This window comes from Amborella trichopoda, chromosome 1, assembly GCF_054954075.1.
Source record: "Amborella trichopoda isolate Santa Cruz 75 chromosome 1, AtrichopodaSantaCruz75HAP2 v2.0, whole genome shotgun sequence".
In the NCBI taxonomy this organism is placed as follows: domain Eukaryota; kingdom Viridiplantae; phylum Streptophyta; class Magnoliopsida; order Amborellales; family Amborellaceae; genus Amborella; species Amborella trichopoda.
This window is the reverse complement of record NC_142336.1, coordinates 31,066,974-31,092,265: the sequence shown is the minus strand read 5'-3', so window position 1 is coordinate 31,092,265 and position 25,292 is coordinate 31,066,974. Positions and strand designations below refer to the sequence as shown.

Below are 25,292 nucleotides of genomic sequence, written 5' to 3'. Positions count from 1 at the left end.
TCAAACAAATCAAACATGCTCTTACCTATGGGACTATTCCATATGGCTTCGTTACACATGAAAGAATCCCATGTGGAAATGAATTTTAAAATCAAACTAGTTTAAATCAATTTGAAATTGACTTGACTTCATACATGCCAAGCAAGGCACATGCGAGACTAATAAGCCATGTGACAAAATACACACTTAAGTCACAACCATAAATAACATATAAAATAACACTCGACATAAAATGTTATATAAAACAACAATATGTCAAATACCAACTAGACCCTCGTGCATTGGGATCAGCATCAAAACAAAGGGGGCCTACATGTGGGGCCCATGTGTACCAGGTGGCCACCCTATGGCCACTCTGGTGCCACCTGGGATCCACATAGATGTCCTCACATGGAATTTACTTCAAACAAATTTGAAAAACACTTTTTTGGTGATTAAAAATTTTGGAAAAAATCTTCAAAAATCCCAATAAATGAATAAAACATTTTTTAACATTAATACAATATTTCTCAACAAAAATAAAATCAGACATAAGGTAAACTAGATCTTAGGGTTTTGACATTAGGTATCAAAGTACTCCATTGGGCTAGTCCCAAATGATGTTCTGTTGTGTCTCAAGTTGACCCAACAAACCTATGCTCCAAAGTCTATCATAGGGATATATAATTGGCCATATCAAAGTCACTGAGCCAGAGCTTCCTATCATTGGTTTCTCAATGGATTACAGGTACACTCCTATAAGACATATTGCTACTAAAAAACAGGGGTCCTCTCAAAGTACATGTGCACTGGCTCTTCTAAGTTAGATTAAACTATAGAAGAGTGGCTTCCTATGTTAATGTAAGTGCATATGCTATAGATTAGTTTCGTGTCAGGGTATGGACTTATATCTCATAAGTCTTGCCTATTCCATATAGAGCGATTTCTCATTGAACACTCGAGTTCTATATTACTAGATTGGGTTATCTAAGCTCTAGCTTATCATATTAACTATGAGGCATTCTAATATATATTTATTCCTGAGTAAGAGGTGACCTTCACACTTCCTTTAGAGATTTCTCACTCAAAATGTAAGCTCTCAATGCTTAAAATACTTGGGGTATGAGAATTTATGCCTCAATTTGCTAAGAACTCATATTCTATCTCTCTCACTCACTCCCACTACGCGAGAGATTCTTGGCGTTAAGGCTTTGAAAGGCCATCTAGCTAATAGACTAGATCGAGCCTACCCATAGTCTCTCTGATCAAATTAATTTCAAACCTTTTAGTTTATCCATGTTTTGTATTTTATATCTAGGAAGTCATGTCAATGGTCCGTGATGACCCGGATACTGAGTCCAACACTTCTTTAAAACAGTCTAGGCCAAGGCAGCCCGTTGGCCCCTATGGCTCGGTCCCTTGGGATTCCCCGCCTCGAGTCATCATAAGTCTAGTTCTAGTGGGCCTATAGTCCCATCTCCTGAGCTTAACCTAGAGATCCCACTTACCCGAGAGGTTTGTATGGCTCGTACTACCTTGAATAGTCGAGGTGTTTAGCTCGGAGCTGCCCTTAAGGAGGTGAGGTTACTACCTTGCTCCAAGTCAAAAGTTAAAGCAAAGGCTATCGAGGTTCACACCATCAACGAGACCCCAGTCCCCCCTAACTCACCTGACCACAACTCTAGTAATTATGTGTTCTTGTCCATTGAATGTCTTAGGGATGTTCATACGCTTAGAGCCGACTTAAGGTGTATTAGCCATTCCAAACCATGTTACCCATCTAGGGGCTTGGGTTGGTGTTTGAGTCAAGGTCACAGGGCCTCTCTTGCCCTTGATCAACACAATCATGGTAGCTCTACCCCATCAGCGAGCCAACATCACCAGACCACCAGCCTTGAACCTCCCAATGCACCAGCTTGATCACAAGACTATCCACCTCATAACCCTCCATCCAAGCCTGACAAACCTCAGGATCCACACCATCGTTCCATGGTACAATCTTTCCAGGCCACCCCAGCTCCATATTATCACCCGAAAGTGGCCTACTAGGCTCCATCACCACCCTACTACCCATCAACTTGCCGCATCAAATGACTCCATCCTTTCTGGTCGCACCTGCGGCTTGTAGTCATCACTATCCGAGGCAACCCATGCAACCTACCCCAGTAGTCCATTTCCGACCATCAGTCTCAGCATACAAGCTATGCTGAGGTTATGTGGCCATTTAAAGGCCTTACAAGATCATGTGCTGGAATTATTTATAGTGATATGTTAGTGCCCAAGGGAGTGTGATCCAGTTTGGATAGTGAAGCATCACTGATGCCATGACTCACCTAAGGTTTGACGGGCTATGGCTAAGATTGATATGTAAAATAGTAGCCCTGGGAATTTGTGCACAACTAAGGGTTTCAATGTGGATTTATCCCTTTATAAGGTTAGAGCTGTGCCTAGGGTAGTTGGCCAGGGGTCTGGGTGTGACCCCTATATGGTTAACCATAGAGGACAAGGGCCAAATCCTCATCATTATCATTGCCCGATGTGTTTTTTATACTAAAAAATGCAAGCAAGGGACGATGCCCCTGCCTTGGTTTACGGTACAAACAAATTGAAGAGTTGAAAGAGTATGGGTCTCGTCAAATTACGTTCCGAGGGAGAATTAGGTTCTAAGACCTTATCCCTCTCGAACTGCCGGCAAAGTCGGCTTCCCTCCTATTTCAACCTTGGAACTTAACAAGAAAACTTTTGAAAAGGGGTTTGAGATAAAATGAAAATTTTAGAAGAAGCGGTTTAGAAAGAGAACAAGGGAGAAGAACCACAAGTAAACAACTAAACTAGGGAGATACAAATAAACAGGGATAAAGAGTCTAACTACAAAATGCAAGAAAAATAAGAAAGTTAGAAGCATGGAGGCAAGGAAATAAGGCTAAACCAAACATACATAACATAAAATGAAAAAGAGAGAGATTATTATAGAGAAGCAAGGATGAATATAAAAAAGAAAAGAGAACAGATTCTTATCAATGAGGCTGAGGGATATAAGTACAATATGAGAATAAAAATAATAATACAATATGGGAGAGAATGATCACGAGAGAAAGGGGAGTAAAACTCGTACTAATAGATAACATGCAAAGAGAGTGATAAAAATAAGTATATAAAAGAGATAGAAGGAAAAAGTGTTAGAAAGAGTACCAAAGTAAATGAAATAGAGAGAAGTAGATAATGACATATTGAATAAAGGTTACTAATAAAATATTATACGAGACAAATAAAAGTAGTTGTAACAAAAAGAAAATAAGAGAGATTAAATTATTGAACAAAATATAAGGGAAATAAACTAAATAACTATAGAAAAAAGAAAAGAAAAGAAAAGGGGAGTGGAAATTGGTGAGACTTAGACTATGATATAGAAGAGAAGAGAGAGTACATCATTAATCAAGAAAAATAATCATAGTCAAGAAAAAGGGATGAATGCTTAATTGAGAAAGAAAAGAAGAAAGCAAGATGTACACCAAGTGAACAAAAAGGGAAAAGAAATCAAACACAAACAAACTAGAAGAAATAAATACAACAAGAAAAGAGAAAACAACCACACAATAAAAGAGATGAAAGGTTGGGATAGGAAGAGAGAGCCTATATAATCAAATGGGGAAAACAAGGAGGAGACATGGATGTAACAAACTAGGAAGAGTGTTTAATGCATAAGGAGGGAAAAATCATTATTTAATTAAGAGGAAAGAGAGAGAGAGAGAGAGAGAGAGAGAGAGAGAGATCTTACCAAACAAAGAAAAAAACAGGAAGAAATAAATGCAACAAACTAAGGAATAAATGCCATGAAGAAAAACAAAAGACCTTGCAATAAAGAGAGTAAAAGAAGGAGAAGAGGATTAAATATTGCTAATCTATGGATAATAAATACTACTTTAGATGGAGAACAAGAGAAGATAAATAACTCATAAATAAAAGAAAATAAATAAAAATAGATTAAAATAACTAAAAGAGAACTAGATATAAGAAACAAGAGAAAATGAAAGAAAACGATGCTTTAGGCCAAGCACCCAGTGTCGGCGCCGATTCAGATTGTTTGGTTGCACAGTCAATCCTGAACTTTTCAGCTTTTAAAAAGGCAAGTAGAAGTAGGAGGAAGAGGGCCCGAAATGTCTGATTATCCGGACCGCCTTCGATTTGATAGTGTAGCTTGAAGGAGTTGGTCACTTAGTTTTGGATTAAAGGGTTTGGATGGAATGGAGATTGCTCAAGTGGGCTCACTTTGGGGATTTTCTCTCCACCTCAAGTTTAAACTCAAAATCAAGGGATTTTTTACCATAGCCTAGGTTCAAGATTAAGGAAGTTCGGACAGAGTTTTGGCTCAATATTGTCCAAAAATCCTGACCTTAAGCCTGAGGCAAAGGGGGTTTTAATATGCAATAAGGACCCAGGACAACATGTAGGTCGGTTTTGTGCAATTTTCGGACTATCAAAACTCTGACGACACTTGGAATAGGATTGACACTAGTGGGAATGGTGTCATGTCATTAATGTAATAATAATGACGATCAACAAACATTAATTGCTCATTAATGCAGCCGATGCGGTCTTTTTAGTGTCTAACGTCATTGTCAATGGTGCCAGCGACATTCTGACTGCCTTCATATCTTATTTCATATATGTGTAGCGTTCTGGTGATTTTGGTCTAGTTCTGATGGACTAATCACAGCTTGAAGCTATTCCGACTGGCGCCGGTGGTATTTGGAATAATGTCAGATACCAGCTGGCACGCCGTCTTGGTTGTACCTTCGTCAGCTCGTTGGTCAATAGATATTTGACAACCATAGACCGCACTGACTTTTGACGTGTCAGTTTGGGTTAGCCATGTCAGCGTGTACAAACTGACATGTCAGCATGTTATCTCAATCGTAGCTGTTAGGCTATTTCCCGTCTAGTGGAGGTCTTTGGGCCTAGAGCTAGTTGAAATGAAGCTAGCGGCATTGGCACGGCTGCTAGACTTCTGGTTACTATTGGAGCTCAAAGGGGAGGCTTGGAGTTGGGCGCTGGTTGCACTACCATTGGCGCCATTAGGAATTGCGCCAGACTTCCGGTCTTTCAGACTACCTACTCGATGACTGAGGTACCTTCGGACTTTTGATAGGGCTTTGGTAGCTGTTGGGCAAACATCATAGCCTTCCTTTCTAAAGTACTTCATGGTCAGGTCGCTTTGAGTTTATCTTTCCTTGGTTTGCCTCTTGGTACCTTTGGTCCCACTAGAGCAATGAAAGTTTGGTGGAGGCTAGGTTTACAGAAAAGTGGGTGAATGGTTTAAAATATCTAGGTGGCATGCCTAGGACATTTCAACCTATCCATAACTTCTCCAGTTAAGATCGAGGCGTCTACCCATGTACACTAGATTGCCATCTATGAAGTAGCCCTCTGGGTGAGGGTGTGTGTTGTGTACATGTGTCGAATAGATGTCTCCCTACAACACTGGACTATTTTGGAATGATCGATGAGTTATTATGCTAGAATTAGCCCTGGACTTATCCTCAGGGAGGAACCAATAATTCATGGGCTAATATCATGTCTCTTTCATTTATTGGTTGACTTTGATAGTCCAACCATGAAACCCTGTGACGGGCTATGGGTCATGGGACTTATTGAGTCAATTTGAGAAAATGCAGTGACATGCAATTTCTAGAAGGGATAGAGTCTTCAGTATACTTGTTAAATTCATAACTATTTAGATCTAATTCCCATCAAATATTTTTAAATATATTTAATTAATTTTTAATTATATTTTTTATAATTAAAATGAATTTTTGGACTTCTCTAGATATTTTATTTGATTGAAAAATAATTTTTAAATTAGGAAAAATTGATTTTCTAGATTTATTCTATTCAGAGAGAAAGATAAAATAGTTATGGGCTATATAAAAAGCCTTTTATTAATCTAAAATATTATTTCGGGTGTGGGAGCTGATTTGGGGTTTGGGGCCACCCACATATGAGCCTACAAGTGGGGGACGTGGGCCCACATGGCCCTCCATGTGTGGGATGCCCCACTTCCTCTCCTTTCCATTTTGGAGTGGCTTATGTTGGAAGCCACCCCCTTGATTTAAAATTAAAGGAAATAGTTATGAAATAGAGATTTCAAATAAGTGTCGAGATTAACTGAAATTGGATTTGTAATAACATAGTATGTTTTTCTCTACACAATTATTTGATGGAAATAAAGTTAGGGAAACCAAAGGACAATGTTTCCACCTCATTCCTTTAATCATGATGGTTGACCTAAAGAATGAAGGGATGAGATCTCTTGACCCCCAAAAGTAGCCCTGATCAAAGGTCAATATTGAGTCTCATAATGATGGCAAAACCTTAGACCTCAAAAACCCTAGTCTATTCTATAAATACTTTATATGGGAGTCTATTCTTTAGACACTTGTGACTGAGTGACCTCTTTCTAACCTAAAGGCAAGTACACCTCTCTCTCTCTCTCTCTCTCTCTCTCTCTCTCTTATATTCTCTCTCTAAGTTAAGGTTTCAATATTATTAGAAACGTAGAACTCTAAGGGGGGTCATGCCCAAGCCACAAGGGTGGCACGCCACATGCTTATGTGTTTTATGCTTTGAGTTTTGTGTTGAGTTTGGTCAAGTCCTATCCCATGTCATGCTCTCAAAAGTTTTTGCCTAGGCTTTTCGATTTATGAGATGAGGTTAGAGCGAGATTCCATGCACCATTAGTAGAGGAAACCTGGTATGGGGTGTACGAAGTCCTTAGGTGTAGCTGAGGCAAGGTATGTGGTATTGATTTATTTCATGTTTTCTTAGAGTCATTCAAAGTGTTATATAATTTTCAGATTTTTGTGTTGAATGAGAATTTGTTTGATGGTAAGAAAGTGAGAGTCCTTGGCATATTTTGTGATTTCTTGGTTTATAAATTGTATTTGGACTTTTATAAGTGGTCTAAGTGGTAAAATAAAGAAAAAGAAGGAAAACTCTTATTCTGTATGTACTTGCCTAGGTCACATAATCCTACTTTCAAGCCCCCGGAGCAACCAGTCCAGGATGCCCATCAAACTGTTCATGGCACCCTCCGGTCCACCTCCACAACTGGCTCTGGCTGTTCTGGCTTAGGTCCCTTCACTTGCACCACTTTCTCATATGGCCCTAGCTACTTCGCAGGCTTGGCATGTTCCCTCTACTACTCTTGCATAGCCCACATCGGTTGTCTCACCTATTCAGCCTGATCGACTAAGTTCAGTCAATTGAAAGGTGAATTAAATATATTCAAAGAAACTCTACTAAAGATCGAAGTCCCAGACATTCTCCCACCAAGATTTTGTGTCAAAGATGTCCTGGGGATGTTGAACCTCTTCCTCCGGGTTTCATATTCAAGTTCAATAAGAAAGGTTACCTCAAGAATCAACATCACTGTTACCTATTGATCATCCCTTCATTAGAAGACAAACTGAGCCAACTTAAGGCCATGTTTCATTACACACTCTCAGGACAATCTGTAACTTGGTTCCGAGAGGTGGTATATAAATATCCCTATCAGACTCTTGAAGAACTATTTTTACGATTTCTCGAGCAGCATCGCAGGACAAAACAACAACCAATGTGGTGTTAACAATGATCTAAGCATACACTTAGCAACATCAAGTGCCCTTGTGCCCACACGTGCAGGTGATCGCACTCCACACTCCGTATCAGTCTCTCTCTTTTATTCCATGAATGTACCACATTAGTCTTCTCTTCTTTTTTCCATAAATAAAAGGACTCCAAGTTATTTAATACATATATTTGACTTTCTCATTCCAATTCATCAATGTGACATCCCATCTACTCCCTATTTATAAGACCATAAATCAAAGTGACATCCCATCTACTCTCAATTTACAAGACTAAAAGGAAAAAGTTTATATAAGGTTGACACCTCTAAAATCTTTCGAAAAAAAGTTGTCTTGAGACATTAAGATATATAGATAAGGACGTAAAAAAAAAAAAAAGATTTCGAGTCCTAAAAATAGCACATCCTACAAAAAATTATCTAGATCGTTTATTTTCAATAGTTTTATGCATTTATAGATCTACTTTATTTCAACCATTTTTGGAGTTTAAAATTTTCTACTTAAAAATAAAATTAGATTCTCGCACTATCCTAAAACTTTTCAACACCAAAATTGAATCTAATGACAAAATTTGGAGTTACACTTTGTTATGATTGTTTAAGGTTCCAATCTTATGCAAACTACACCCAAAACAAAAACATCTTTTTTAGAAAAAAGATCCTAGGCTTAATTGGTTAGCACTTGACAATTTGCAATGCCATATCCTAGTCTCAATTTCTACCCAGGGTTGGGGCCCTCTCCCTACTCTCCTATAAAAGAAAAAAAACAAAATTCTTGATTTTGAAAATTGTATTGTCAAAATATTTCCTACTCCCGTGGGATATATTACACCTTTACTCCCTCAGAGAAAACTTAGTCTTGGAGAATCTTTTTTTATCCTTTGGAAATGTGATCTCTAAAATTCAGCAAAACCTCCGAGAAAAAAAAATAACTCACTCTCTTTTCGCCTAAAAAAAAAAAAGTCATCCTAAGATTGCACCGGAACTATCCTTTTTTGAAGGACTAATTTAGATGTTTATCAACTCAAAATCTAATTTAGAGTTATAATTAGATGGATTCTGAAACTTCAAATACAGAAATTCTCCCAAGTTAGTCTTTTGCCCGAGGGAGCAAACCTATAGTATGCTCCGAAGAGAGCATATTACACGCGCTCAATGATATTTATTTTGAAATAAACCAAATACTAACAACAGACTAAAAATTCAACCTGTTAAAAACCCAATTTCTAGAATACTTTCACGTTTTGAAAAGCTTGCTTCCCTTTTTCCTTTTCTCCACTATTTTACACTTGCTATATTTATCATTTTCCCCTTTTTGTTATGGTGTCGCTGCTGTGTAACTGTCAGTGATCGTAACGCCAAACCTGGCTGCCCCGTTGCGTCCCGGATCATGAGAGAATGAAATCCTACCTGAAACGGTGCAACAATTTGATCATCGATCATTGTTGTTGTAGTCTTCAAAAGAGAAATAGAGCGAGAGATTTCGTACTCAAATTTTCTTTTGTAAAGTCAATCAAACGAAACGACAGGCCATTCAAAAAAGAGAGAAAAGAAAAAGATAGTATAGAATATTAACCATAGTCACGATAACCTCTTTGATTCTCCTAACGAAACAAAAAGAAAAATATAAAATATTTTAAGTAGGATGCAATTTCTATAAGGTGTGGTTTCTATAAGGTTGCAACCTTAAACAATCCAATTAAGGCGTACCTCCAAATTTTATCATGTAATTTTAGTATAAAAAATTCTTAAGATTATCTGAAAATCTATTTTTATATATAAATTATAAAATTTTAAACTTCAAAAATAGTTAAAATCAAATAGATCTATAAATATATGAAAATCTTGAAAATAGACTGTCTAGATAATGTGTTGCAAGATGCACTATTTTTGGGACTCAACATCTTTTTCTTTTTATGTTCACACATCTCGATGTCAAGATGATCAATTAGAAGATTTTTCGACATTAAAACAACGTTTTCTAATGGATTTTTAAGGTGCATCCTTAATTCTACATTTTAAGGTTGCAAACTTATATAAACTTTTTCCTTTTCTGTAAGGCCTAGGTTTTACCAAAAACATAAAATTTCACCTCAAAACTTTGTGAGAAATAATTCAAAAATCCTTGTAACAGCACTAAAAGATATTTCCACCACTTATTCTAAAATTTGAAAGTAGACAATCTAGATGATGTGTTATAATATATGCTATTTTTCAAGCTTGAAATCTTCTTTCTTTTTTTTTACAATTATAATGGTCAAGGTCGATATAATCCCTTTGAACGTTTTCTGTTGCCGGAACTGCAATCTCTAGTGAGTTTTCAGATGAGGCTTTACTTATTTCCATAAGACTTAGGCCTTATATATGGACGCATAAAAAATCCTTCAAAAAGTACATTTTTAATTTTAGAAATTCTTTTTTCTTTAATATTCATGTTCAACTTAGCCTAGATAATCATTCGCTAAAAATTTAGATAAAAAATCCAACTTGAAAATAGATTTTAGAGGGGGCGCATATGTACATATGAGTGGGCTGATTCATGGATACCCTATCCTTTTAACTAGTGAACAAGCCCTTTTTCTCGCACTCACTAGTGGATGTGGGGGTGCCATGCCGTGTCTCCCCATCATTTCCCAACAAAGTCTGCAAAACCAATAGCAAAGGAGCTTCCCCTCTTCCATTGCCATAACTTCTACTCCCCACTTTGCCCTGATTGATATCAACTCCAGTTTGCATCAGCTTGGCACAAAAGCAGTTTCCATATCGTTCCTTAAAAGAAGGAGAAGGCTATCTCTCTCTCTGTCAAATGGAGTGGATAAGAAAGCTGTTCAGGAAACCAGGCCCTTCGGGTTTCGGTTATTCGTCAACCGCAGAAGAGGTCACTGAAGGCATTGATGCTTCGAACCTTACTGTCATTGTCACTGGTACTCTCTCTCTCTCTCTCTCTCTCTCTCTCTCTCTCTCTCTCTCTCAGATTGACTGTAACTGCTGCTTGGTTTGGCTCAGGCTCTACGAGTGGGATTGGCAAAGAGAGCCCGCGTTCTAGCCCTAAGAGGTGCAAGAGTTATAATCCTTGCAAGGACTGTTGAGAGTGGCATCAAAGTGAAGGAGAGTCTTTTACAAGACAATCCAAATGCCAAGCTTGATGTAATGGAGATGGACTTGAGCCCCATGGACTCTGTTAAAGCCTTTGCTCGTTCTTTCCTCAATACCAATTATCCCCTAAACGTCCTCATGTAATCATCCTCTCTTTTGATAGAAACTTCGCTGTCTTTCATTTTTTTATCACATACTTGAAATGGGTATTAATTTCTCGTTCTCATGGCTTGGTTTGATTCTTGGTAGTGCAGAAATAGTGCTGGCATCATGGCCTGCCCTTTCCAGCTCTCCAAGGATGGAATAGAGTTGCAGTTTGCCACTAACCATTTAGGTAAAGTGTCTTCTCTTCAATTAAGAAATCTCTTTAATAAGAAAATGTTAACCAAAATGACTCCTATCTCATCGTCGTCGTCATCATCACTATTATCATAGCTTTTCTCCCAACTATTTGGGGTTAGTTACAGGAATCCTGGTCGGTCATTGTACCTTATCAAGGACCTACCCTCAATAAGATCATTAGTCTTCATATCTTTTCTAACTACTTCCAAACCATATCTTTTTTGACCTATCATTTGCCTTTTTTTAGCTTTTCACTTGAACCAACTCGCACCTCTTAATAGATATTATATTGGATTTGTACTACATAAAACCAGCTCACCTAAGTCTATTTTCTCTCATCTTGCCACATATTAGAGTCATATCTAAGTTTTCCCGAATGTATTCATTTTGAACTCTATCATTTCTTGTCTTGTCACTCATCAAAATGACGCTTTTGAGAAATTGTTTAGATTTTCATTTTTCTCTTAAAGAAAGAAGTGGGAAGAAAAATTACATGGGAAAGTATACTATAGGAAAAATTATATTCGTAAATAAAATTGGGAAATATGTGGAGGTCCATTTTTTTTGCAACTTTTACACGAAGAATGTTCATTTGAATTTCAGTCAAGGGATCACCTTGAGGTTGTAGAACTCGGATCGCTTGATTGTATGAACATTATGCAAGTCAAGCAGTCAAAGGTTCTAGACCTTGGATAAGTACCCGAGCTATGAATTTCACAATACAAGGACCAGAGGTTCCAAACCTCGAACAACTTAGCTTCCATAATGTTCATGCAGGCACAATTGTCCGAGGTTTAGAACCTCATACCGGTCCTGCACTTCAAAGAAATTTAAAAAGTAAAATAAAAATCATGTCTGTTTGGAAAAAATAAAAAAGGGAAGAAAAAGACCATTCTATAATTGGAAATTGGACTGGAGGACCTCCTTGAAAATTTTGATAAATTTCAAACCTCAACATAATTATCATATTTAAATATGTGATAGATGTAATTTTTCAAAATACTTATGTCTTATAGATCATCACCGTCCAATTCATGGTGAGCTAGACAATGGGACGTAGCCACATACTCCATGTGATCACTAGTATGGTGTACTGGTATGTGCTATTTCTCGCTCCTAACTAGTGTGGCCCCAAACTTTAGTCCTACCTTTAGACCAGCCTTCACAAGCCACACAAGAGGAAGAGCAAACACAAATACAAGACAAGGGCCACACCACACTTTATATTGCTATGTACACTTACTTAAGTATGTTGACACAAATGTCAATCAAGGGTTGGCCATAGGTTTCTATGGACCCCCGTTACATCCATTTTAACTCAATTACTAACACATGCGTTAGTTAGACTTTGTACACCACTTCTAATGATAAAAAATATTGTATTACAAAATAAGAGTATATAAGTGTCCAAAACTTTCACACATACTCTCTTCATCTCAATATATATATATATATATATATATATATATTGCATTGTACATAAGGTCAAAATGAGTCTCCTCCAATAATGAATCTAAATTATCTATTTGGTGAATTTCAAGATCTAGGCCTTTATGAATTCAAAATCAATTTTTTTCTTTTTTAACATTGTTAATCTAATTATAATAAAGTTATTTAAATATTTTGGAAAGAAAAAGGACCCTTCTAAGGCCTAGATCTAAGTATCTCACCAAAATAGTCAGTCTATGTTAATTAGGTTAAAAAACACTTTCTATGTTGAGTTTTCCATTTTTTTCTTTTTTTGTGATTGTTCAAATTGTTTATATTTTAAAAATGGGAAAAGTTTATATAGAGCTGAGGCTTTAAACAATCAAATAAGAGCCTACCTCAAAAATTTCATTAGAAGAAATGTCGATCGATTTATATAGGACCGTCAATTTTCAAGTTTTCATAGATATGTCGATCTACACTATTTTAAAGCTTTAAACTTTATAAAATAAAATAAAAATATATTTTAAGGCTATCACAAAGATTTTCAATATGGAAATCACATTTCTCGATACTATTTGAAGGTAGGCTCTAATTTAATTGTTTAGAGCCTAGGCTCTATACAAATTGTACCCTTTAAAATTGGGTCAAACAAAAAGCTCTAACATGATTTTTTAAGATAGTTTCAGTATATGATTATATAAACGATACATGAAATCACTCCAATTTATATTATATATATATATATATATATATATATGGGAAAAGATCCTGTCAGCCCAAGGGCGTACTACTACAGTAAACGCCAACGACTGAATCTAGGCCGATCTGACGATCTCAAATATCTGGTAGTATTTAATTTTTAATTTTTTTCTACAAATCAAATTGATCTACAATTTGGAGTGTGTGTAAATAATAAATAGATGAATCTTAAAAAAATATAAAACAAATATTTTACATGAAAAACATTGAGTAAAATACCCCTATAAAGTTTCAAAAGTATTTTGAGCAATTTATTTTTTACAGATTATTTTATTTATAGTTTTATTAGGTGCGTCTTGATGAGAAGAATGTATTCTTAAAATTTCAAGTGATTTTGATTTATAGAAAAAAAAATTAAAATTCAAACACAAAAAGATGTCGTGACCGTCAGATCAGCCTAGATTCAATCTGAACCATTGGCGTTTACAGAGTCGGAGAGAGAAAGGAATCTCAGCTTGGTCTACTACTATTCATAGGAAGCCTATTTCTTATAACATCATTTATCGCTATATATTTTTTTGAAAGGAAATCTAAAATATTATTAAGTCAAAACGAGATTACAGAGTCAGAGACAACAGTCTCAGATAAGAAGGAACCACCTTTGGGAAGGTAATCTACTAACACATTGGCTTCCCGATAAAATCTATAGTAAGATAGACCTCAACTCCCAAGGTGCCTTCTACACCCCATTACACCAATTAATAACATTCAAAGAGTCACCTTCAATAATATAGTAAGAACCCAAATTCTTTGCCACCAAAAATCGCAGGCTATGTAGCAGTCCATAGATTTCAGCATAATTTGCCGTCCTCACCCCGAGAGGTCCTGCATACGTCAAAATAACATCTTCGTTCCCATTTCTAACCACTCCTCCAAAACCTGCAAGACCAGAGTTCCCTAACAAACTCGCATCAAAATTAAGCTTTAAAACCCCTAAAGCTGGAGCCACCCACCTGCCTTTAAGTCTACATTTGATGAAAACCATCAGGAAAAGATTCGACAAATTCCTCCTAACATCCATTTCCAGGATATGTTCCCCAACTTTCGTAACCGATACATATAGCCAAATTGCGTGCTAAATCTTTTCCAATATTCTCTCAAAAGGCATGCTACTCCCATCAAACACTCTCCTATTTCTCTCTTTCCACACCTCCCATAAATCACAGCTCTCGAGATCTGCCAAAGAATCATGCATGTTCGTGGTAAAAAGGCAAGTGTCAAATTTGAGAGAATTTCCTGAACTTTTGAGGGCATTATCATCGCAGTCCCAAGCTGAACAAAAAACCAGCTCCAAATGCGAGAAGTAAAAGGGCAATCTAGAAAGTGATGTTTACCAGTTTCCCTATCCTCTTTACACGAAAGACATACATTTGGAAAAATCCTCCCTCTTTTGATCAAATTATCTATCGTCAACACTTTGTTTTGTACTTTAAGAGGGAGCAGCCATTACCAAATAACGACCGCTTGAGGCATAGACCACCTCCATCTATCATGAAAGAGCAGCCGGTACATCGATTTAACTGAATACTGTCCATCTTTATCTATATCCCAAACAACCTCATCAACAACATTATGAGGAATATAAACACCTTCCAATAATTTCAATAAATCATAGAGCTCAAAGAAAAGAGAACAGCTGGTACATCGATTTAACCGAATACTCTCCGTCTTTATCTATATCCCAAACAACCTCATCAATAGCATTATGAGGGATATAAACACCTTCCAATAATTTCAATAAATCAGAGAGCTCATAGAAAAGAGAGTCCGGGATTCTATTATAAGGGAGGTTGATATTCCAAATAATTTGTTCACCCATGCGCTCATAGTAATCAATGACTATGGCATTAGGGTTATCCATTCTTTGGAAAACCAGTGGAAAAATATATTTCAATGGTGAGTCACCTACCCATTTGTGGTGCCAAAAGGAGATCGTGCTTCCATTACCTATGCAACATCGAATATCTTTGTGAATAAGATTTTACAAGGATTGATAAACCTTCAACAATAAGACATCCCCCTAACACCATGCCTAGCACCAACCCGCATACCAAATCTGTCCTCACCGTACTTTGAAGCAATCACTTTATACGAAATTTGATCTTTGAAATTTAAACTTCTCCACAACCACTTACAGAGCAAAGCCTGGTTGACATTCATAATTTTCCTCCACCCAAGCCCTCCCTCCCTTTTTGGTGAGCATACCCTATCCCATCTAAGAAGATGAAATTTTTTCGTCTTCACAGAAGAACCCCATGGAAAGTTCCTCATTAGAGAGTCAATTTTCCTAGCCACCGAAGAAGGAATCAGAAAAATTGATATTTGATAAATCGGTAAATTCGACAAACATACATTCATCAAAGTGATTCTACCCCTAAAGGAAAAATATTTGAATTTCCACAAATCAAGATTCACTTGGATTCTCTAAATTATTTTATCCCATACTACAAGTGGGAGGCGATCATTCGAGATTGGCATCCCCAAATATGTAATAGGAATTTCTCCATCTTGTATCCCATCACCTCTGCAATTGACCACATCACATCATCACTGCAATTAATTCCAACTACAACTGTTTTTCGAAACTTAACTTTAAGACCTAATGCAACCTCACAATATCTCAAAAGTATATGAATATTGGTAATCTGGTTAACCCCTGCTTCACAAAACAACAACATATCATTTGCATATTGCAAATGAGAAATACGAGGTTCCCTATTTGGCATCTGACAATTAGAAAAGTGACCACTCCTTTCAAGATTTTTCATAAATAAACTAAAGCACACTACCTAAATAGTGAAAAGGAAACGGGATAGAGAGTCACCTTGATGAAGACCTCGAGAATCCTTAAAGAAACCAATCGGACTTCCCTTATATAGGACGGTAAAATGCATTGAGGACAAGCATAGAAATATCCATTTTCTCTATTTGTCACTAAAGCCCATGTTTTTCATTATTTCTAACAAAATACTCCACTCAACCTTGTCATACGCCTTCTCCATATCCAATTTAATAACCACCCTTGCCTGACCACTTAAAACTTGTGAGTGGATACATTCTTGTGCACAATAACACTATAAAAAACAACCTATCCTTGAAAGCTGATTGAGGACTTCAGATAATAAACAGTAAGATTGTCTTTAATTGTTCTGCAAGGGCCTTAGCCACACTTTTATAAAGACTTGTCAAAAGGCTAATGGGTCGAATGTCACCCAAATCAACAATCACTAACTTCTTCGGAATCAAAGCAATGAAAGTGTTGTTCACCCCTCTAAAGATATATCCCCTTTTAAGGAACCCCTTTATCATTTTCAATGACTCCCCACTAATCAAATTCCAAAACTTGTGGAAAAAAATTAGGGGAAAGCCATCACGATTAGGTGCCTTATCGCGTGGAAGAGAAAAGCCCACTTTTTTTAATTCTTCCATAGATACATCACTATCCAATATAGGCAACATAAAAGTCGATAATACCACCCTACTAAATCGGGGAAAACATCTAAACTCTGAGGAGAGCGCTCTTTGGAAATGAGTGATAATAGCATGAGACATCCCAACACTATCCTTAGGGTCCACACCCTGAATCAGCAGTCCAGAAACATCATTCTGACATCTCCGAGTATTTGCTATGGCATGAAAATATTTGGTATTATGGTCATCCTCTTTAAGCCACTTCACTCGAGATCTTTGTTTCCAGTAAATCTTCTCCATCCTTCTAAGTTCCAACAATTCATTTGTTTTGGAGCCTATCTCAACAACCAACTCCTTAGACAGAATCCCAAATTGTTGCATTACAAGATCAATCTCCTCTAGTCTCCTTAAAACTTCTTCAACTTTCCTCTTGACTGAAAAGCACTTTTCTTTTTTCTAGGCAATAAGCATATGCTTAACATTATGAAGCTTCTTGTATAGTTGGAAATCTAAGGAGCCAATGGAGATAGAATTCTCTCACGTGTTTTTAATTAAGTCAACAACTTCTTTCTCATATAACTATCCCATTTCAAGCCTAAAAGGTTTAGGCCCTCCCGACCAAACTTTTGAGCAGAGCAAGAGAGGAAAGCCTAGTGAGAGATTTAACTGTTGCACATGGAAAGATTTTTGACCACTCACTATACCAGACAGTATTATCAAAAATCCAACTGGTGCTTTACTAGACAGTTGTCGCTATATCAGACAGTATTATTAAAATCCAACTGGTGCTCGAACCTGCTAAGGGACTAGTTCACTTAAAACTAGTGTGATCAATGGTTTGATTAGTCAAACCATTTTTGTATATATAAATAATTAAAATTGAATATAATAAGAAGATATTAGGTAAAATGATTGAAAATATGCTTAAAAATAGGAGATTTATAAAAAAATTTCATAAAATATTCCAACTTATGCAAAAAAATTAAATGTTACAGGATTTCAAATTTTAATAAATTACATGATTCTAATGCTAAAATTAATATAACCATGATTTCATTATCATTATTCATAAAGCTGAAGTACATAATGAACCAGTTGTACCTTTGTCCGCATTAAAGAGAGAGAAAATGAGAGGTTTCAAAGAGAGAAAAAGAAAAATTTTAAATAAAAAAAGGAAAATACAACATAAAGGTGAAGAATGCATGCAAAAGTTCTAGGTAAGAAAGAAATTTCTTTTTAATAGGTAGGGTAACAATTTTTTCCAATATCTTGAGATCTTTTGGATATAAAATTTTAGAAAGAGTTCGGAAAAAAAAATATCATGTGCAATCAAAATGGAAAAGATGGGAAAAAGAAGAAGAAGAAAACCGGCAATCAAACCGGTTCAATTGTTCAGCCACTAGTTTTGACTGGTTCTTGTTCAGCCACTAATTTTCACCTGTTTTCAAGAAATACTGATTTAGTGCTCATGACAGAGTAGGCAAGGGGTTCTGATAGTCAGATTACCGTTTCAGTCCAATTTTGATAATTATAGTACGAGAAGCCTTTAAATCTACAAAAATATAGATATAAAATGAACTATAAAATTAAAATAAGAGACCTATTTTCACTCAAAACACACATGCAATACAATATGACCATTAAAAAAAAGAAAAACAAAAGAAAAAGCCTTCATACAACATAGATTGGCTTTGAAGATAAACATGCTATTTCTTTCTTATGTGTACTAACGCTTCAAACGAGCCTTTAAGACTCTGTTTGCTTTTGAATAGTAAATCATTAGTTATTTCTTGTCATTTTCTTCTTCTTTTTTTTAGAATGTTTGCACAGTAGTTTTTATTAGTTTGAGTTGAAGAGCCACGTGCCAAGAGTAAAACAAGATTAACAAAAATGACAGGATGGAGGATAAAATAGTTATTAACAAAAGAAATAAAACGTATTAGGGAGAGAGAACAAATGGTTGAGTAACGTCTTCTCTATTAGGGTTGTTTGATTTTCGAAAGCTTTAGGAAGTGGGAGTTGAACGTCCCAAGAACTCGCACTTCTGTGTTTGATTTTAACCCATGGAAGCTGTAAAGTGGGAGCGCAGCATTCCAATTGGCTTTTCTTCGAACATGAAACAAAACCATTTGTTTTGGAGGATAGGATTTCTCTGACTTCTATGTACGCATGTGTCCCCCTTTAAAATCCTTCTTAAAAGATAGAACCTTGTTTCCAAATCTTTAAGGATTCATGTTTTAGACTGAGGTGATCATACATATGAAAAAGAAAAAGAAAAAAAAAAAAATCTTAAAATTTATTTATTTTTACTTTTTTTTTTTTTTGCATCGCCCATATGTTACTTTGGTCGGGTGCACTTCACAAAATGTCCATCTTAAAAATAGATATTCATTGGTCAGCGGGCACTTACGGACTGATTGATATTAAACTTTTCCTTTTGTGATAGAAGGGGTAGCTCCCACATTGCGTGGAAGAGGGGCACCTTCCACATCCCACTTCCACACACGTCTTTGTTTCATATGTGCCCCTATAGGTTTTTGTTTGGGGTTTGATGCCTCTATATAACGACCCACCCTCCATTCCCACCATTAACATGTCAAAAAACAGAAACTATTAAGTTTTACAATATTATTATGATATCTTGTTGTCAATTTGCATATCAAAATTAATATTACATTTGCTTATACACCTTGGGAAAATTTCGACTTTAATATCACCGTTTGTTTATACGGAAAGAACTTTCTGGGAAAGAGAAAGCCGATCACTTTCCCATCTTTTTTCCCTAGAAAAGACGTAGTTACTCAAGCAGCTAGGACAACAATTTCCGCTTTGGTTAACTTTTACCACTTTTTATTAGAAAAAAAGACTACTGTTTTATTATATGAAAGCGCAGTACCAGGCTGATGAGAAAGTGTTTGCGGTTATCAAAGTTTACAATGAACCCGAGAAAGAACTTTTACTTCAAAACAAACATGCTCTAATAGAAAACAAATGCAGGGCACTTCTTGCTGACAAATCTTTTGTTGGGCAAACTAAAATCCACAGCAAAAGAGAGTGGGATAGAGGGAAGAATCGTCAGTATATCCTCTCTTGCACATCGAAGGACTTACTCTTCAGGAATCCTCTTTGACAAGATCAACTATCGAACCGGGTCTCTTCTTAAATTTCTTCATAAAAAAACGCAATTAATTTAGGGAAAGGTTTTTATACTTCCTCTACAACATAGAAGAACTATTTTTCCCCTACCATCTAGCCGTCCAACTTTGATCAAGAGAGCCACTCATCGTTTAATTTTAGATCCGACATCTCAAAGTATTTTATTTTTAGTTTTTTTATACAATTTGTATGAATATGAAATTTGGTATGCGTCATCTTTTCATTGGGGCTCACCTATAAAAAATATTAAAAATAATTTTTCGATAAAATATAGACCAAAATACCCCTTGAAACTTTCAAGGGTATTTTGGTCATTTTATTTTATTGGAAATATTGTTTTTTATATTTTTCGTTAGTGCAAGTTTAATAGAGCATTGGACGTTCAAATTTTGGTGTCAAAATAATTTATAAAAAAAAATCAAAAATAAAATAGTGTAGAGACGTGACATTGTGATTGAGGTAATCTTAGTCCTCCATTCAAAATATTGTTTTTTATATTTTTCGTTAGTGCAAGTTTAATAGAGCATTGGACGTTCAAATTTTGGTGTCAAAATAATTTATAAAAAAAAATCAAAAATAAAATAGTGTAGAGACGTGACATTGTGATTGAGGTAATCTTAGTCCTCCATTCAAAATGGATGGTTAGATAAGGGGAAGTATATAAGCTTTATACTGTAGAGGAAGCATAGAAAGCTTGCCCATTAATTTAAAGGAAGGAAGGAAGGGATGTTATTTTAATAAGGTAATTTTTTATTCATATGGATTTGGTGGTCAGGTATTCACCCTATGCAGCCTACGGTCAATCCAAGCTTGCAAACATACTCCATGCCAACGAACTGGCTAGGCGCTGGCAGGTGTGGCATTTGTTTTCAAATTGCTCTATTTTATTTTCTTTGGCTTTTCTAGTGACCATGGTGTCTTTTTCTAGAGAGGCAAAATGCATTATTGTCCCATGGCTTTTTTTAAGGGGCGGGCGAAAAGAGAGAGAGGGAAGGGAATTTTCCTCACTACATACACATCAAAGCAGTTGGCATACACATGCATCCGTTGCACCTTCAAATTTTATCATGGTATATAATTTTGATGTAAAATATTTTTAGGATTATCACAAAAAATCTAATTTTATAAGTAATTATAAAATTTTAAATTTTAAAAATGGTTAAAATCAAGTAGATCTATAAACATATGAAAATCTTAAAAATGGACGGTGTGGATAATATGTTGTAAAATACACTATTTTTGAGACTTAAAATCTTTTATATTTTCCATGGTCATACATCTCGATGTCGAGATGATCAATCAAAGGGTTTTTCAACATTAAAACTGCCTTTTCTGATGGATTTTTGATGTGCATCCGTAGTTCTACATTATAAGGTTGCATCCTTATATAAACTTTTTCTCTTTTCTATTATTCGCATTAATTAATAAAAGGGAATGTTGATTGCATTTAAAAAATGAATAAGTTCTACAATAGATGTACTTTTTTTAAACAGGGTTTTGTTAGGGTACTCATAAAGTACTTCTTTAATTTATTCAATAATTTGGCACTTATACTTTAATTTGTAATACAAAATTTTTCAAGCAAGGGCATTTTTGTCATTATGAGGGGTAGCATAGATATTTTACAAGAACTTAGTGACATTCTGTTAATGGTCAAATTAATACTCGTGATGTAATACCTGATATGAATGATGTCATTCTTAACTGTAGTTAATAAATATTTTTATTTTATCAATAAATTATACATTACTATTGATTCATCATTATCATCATCAAATCTTTTTTCCAATTATTTGAGGTAAGCTACACGAATTCTTGTCCACCATTTTGCGAGAACAAGGGCTATAATCTTTGAGGCCATAAGTCCCCAACCTTTAAATAAGGGAAAAGTTTATATAGTCGAGGCTCTAAATAATCAAATTAGAGCCCATATCAAAAATTTCACTAAAAAAGGTTGTTTTGATGCCCAGATATCTTCAAGTTGATCATCTCATCATCAAGATGCATGGACATTAGAAAAAAAATAGATTTCAATTTTTGGAAATAGTGCATCTTGTATTACATTTTCAGACTGTCAATTTTCAATATTTCATAGATATGCTCGATCTACTCTATTTTTGAAGCTTTAAAATTTATACTTAGATATGAAAATATATTTTAAGGCTTTCATAAAGATTTCCAGTATTGAGACCACATTTCTCAATACTATTTGAAGGTGCGGTCTACTTTGATTGTTTAGAGTCTCGGCTTTATACAAACCACACACTTAAAATAATGGTCTTTTTAGTTATTCTTAGGGATACAATTGAAATTTTCTTTCAATCAAAATATCGTAAGATACCATATTTTTCGCTTTAAAATGGGAATTCAAGGCCATTTACACCATGGACTGCGACATTATTATAGTGAGCACGCATAACACAACATAATAATGGCCCTTTCTTTATAAAAACTCAAAGTTCTTCCATATTAAATTACAAAATTTCCTAGATAAAAAATGATGAAATGTTTAGACCTCGTTTGGGTGGCATGCCACCCTAATACACTTTTCAGTGTTGTTGGAATGGCATGGCACATGTGATGGCCTAATCATAGTTTGGTGGCAATTTATTATTTTTATTTTTATTTTTTTATTTTATTTTATTTTATAAACCACTTTTTGCATTTTGGAAAGGCTAAAATAACTACTGGCTTAAGGTATCTGAATCAGGAAGAAGGTGCCAATGTAACAGCCAACTCTTTGCACCCTGGAGTTATACCAACTAACATTGCTCGTTATATGAAATTCTTAGGTAACTAATCATACTCCAATAGCTTTTCCTTGAATTTGTCCCCTTATCTATTATGTATTGGTAAAATATAAGATTCATATGGTCATGATAACAAATGTGACCATATGATTTATCACCATCAATCAATGACTTGGATGGTTATATTTTTTACATGCTTTGTGGCATCATACGCCTCCATCACCACCCAACTCATAAAAGGGACGGTGCTAAACCGTATTACCATTGTTACACAATTACAATATACAGAACCCTAATCTGGTTTCTAGTTATTCCTAACATGGCAGCTATTCCTGTGGCATTGGCAAATGCCTTGTTGAAAACTATACCCCAGGCAAGTCAATATATCTTCTATCTTTCTGATTTATAATAGTTGGTGAATATACCATGATAAATTAAGCAAATTTTTTAAGGATTCAGGGCGCAGCGACGACTTGTTATGTGGCAGTCCATCCGAACATGAAGGAAGTGACCGGAAAATATTTCTCCAATTGCAATGAAACTCAACCATCAGTACATGCAAGGGATATTGAACTAGGAAGAAAGCTATGGGATTTCAGTCAAAACCTTCTCGATTCCAATTGAATTACAAATAAGTCAATACCAGTCATCTCACCAGCCTCACATTAGAGTGTGGCTCAACAGCTTGACTACAGAGTGTGGGATGATGGTTTTTGTAAGAGCAATGTGGTTGTGTACCATATCAATCCCATGTCAAATTTCTATCATTTTGATACTAAAATTAGCTAATATGACTTGGTTTAGTATTTGAATTCTTTAATTTGGGAGTGATCTAATGGTTTATGATTTTGAACCTGGATACTTTCAATTTGTTTAAGAATCAGGGATACAACGAGCTAGGCTCGTCGAGGATCAGATGAGCCATTCGTATTTGCGCCTCAATTCTCTGAAGTGAATGATTTGGAATTTTACATGTGAATGGCCTGAATTTTTGCAGCACACATATTTTTTGTGATTAGCAATTCAACATGTGTTAATAAGCATTTAAAGGTAGAAGATGTGGCTTATAGTAGGCAAATGACCCTGTTGTGGGAACTTAGGATAGTTGGCATAGAGAACAAAAGTTAAGAGTCCTTTATTTACCCAAAGGAAAATTTTTATATAAAGTTGCAACCTTATGCTATAAAAATAAGGTGCATCTCAAAAATCCATATCAAAAAGAGTGTTTTGAAGTTAGAAAACTTTCCTATTGATCATCTCAACCTCGAGATGTATGAATATAAGTAAATAAATAAATTTCAACTCCTAAAGCTGGTTGATATTGTAACAAGTTATCTGGACGGTCTATTTTTAAGATTTTTAAGTATTTATAGATCTACTTGATCTGCAATATTTTTGGAGTTTTACTTCTATAGTTAAGATTGAACATAGATTTTCAATCCACCCTAAGGTTTTCGATACCAAAACTACATATTCCAACAAAGTGCGCCTTACTTGTATAGTATAGGGTGGGAACCTTATACTAACTTCACCCTGACCCAAATTATACAATGTTAGGGTTCGTTATTTGGGTTACCATACATATGGATATAACTAAAAGAAACAATTGACTTAATAAATTTTGAGAGAGAGAGGATGAATGATTTTTTGGGGAGACTTATGGGAGATCTCATGGGAGAGATATAGTGAAGAAGAGACGAAAAAAGACATAAAACAATGTTCTATAAAATAATGTTCTTTAAAAATTGCTTTGGCATGATATTTTTAAAGGATAGAAACAAGTAAAAATATTTTGTTATATGAAATAAAAACATTTTTTATTATGAAATATTAATATTTTGTTATTATATTATAATAGTATAAAAGTATTTTGTTATATGAAATAAAAGTAAGTAAAAATACAATATCTAGAAATAATATGAATGACAAAGTGGCTTAAAGTCATTACATCTCTATGATCCTAATAGCCAACGTCCCTTTCGGTGAATTGGTTGAAGAATTAGTCCACGGTTTTGAAAACTTAAGAACTATGTTAGTCATGTTGGTTAAAGCATGAGTTTGGTTCCCAATCCAAACTCCTCAAGGCTAGTTCACCATTTATTTTCACCCCAACATTTTTGCAGGGGCTCAACATTATTATCCCTTGTCCATTACTCCTCCATCTTTATAAGAATAATTATAATCATCTCCCTCCCCTCCCTGACTCCTCCATCTTTTTATATATCTGCCTCTGCATCTCTTAGCACATCTAAGTTGTGGTCTTCTCTTCCCCTTTTATGTGCTGGTTCAAACTTTGTTCTTCTTCATCATCAGTCAAAGGCCCTTTATTGGACTTTGTTGTAAGAGATTGACCCACCAAACTCACAAGACTTGATAGCAATGTTGTAAGACTATGGATCCCCAAGATAAGATTTTATCAGAACTATGAGAATTTTATGATTTTTTGTGTTCCTCTCCATGGCTATAAAACTTTTTTTAAATAGGGATTTCCTCCTGGAATCTCTGAGAAACGTGGTCATCTAATCCTGGGAAATTGGTAGTTATTTTTACCCGTTGGATAATGGTATCTTCTCTCTCTAAGAATGCCCTTTTTATTGATAAATATTAAATTATATGATGAAGATAAAGAGAGAGAAATATGGCATGTTTAAATGCACATGGCCACCCACATGTACCAACATCTTCCACTTGGGTATGATGGCTAGATAAATTGAAATATCATAAAGTTTTTACCACTTAGT

At 35.4% G+C, this 25,292-nt stretch overlaps 1 protein-coding gene across 8 annotated transcripts; it reads left to right on the top strand.

Moving 5' to 3' along the window:
* The first annotated feature begins 10,108 nt into the window (after positions 1–10,108).
* LOC18428366 (short-chain dehydrogenase TIC 32 A, chloroplastic-like) lies at positions 10,109–23,552 on the top strand. Of its 8 annotated transcripts, none has more exons than XM_088862417.1 (8): positions 10,109–10,530; positions 10,613–10,842; positions 10,957–11,036; positions 19,643–19,796; positions 20,577–20,655; positions 22,512–22,593; positions 22,878–22,924; positions 23,011–23,552. In XM_088862417.1, the coding sequence occupies exons 1-8, from the start codon at positions 10,501–10,503 to the stop codon at positions 23,173–23,175; spliced, it is 867 nt and encodes a 288-aa protein (XP_088718543.1). In that variant the 5' UTR covers positions 10,109–10,500; the 3' UTR covers positions 23,176–23,552. The 8 variants fall into 8 exon arrangements, with proteins under 8 accessions (XP_088718543.1, XP_088718565.1, XP_088718550.1 ...); XM_088862448.1 differs by having other exon boundaries at positions 10,111–10,530; positions 10,952–11,036; positions 19,691–19,796; XM_088862441.1 differs by having other exon boundaries at positions 10,111–10,530; positions 10,952–11,036.
* Positions 23,553–25,292: the final 1,740 nt, after the last annotated feature.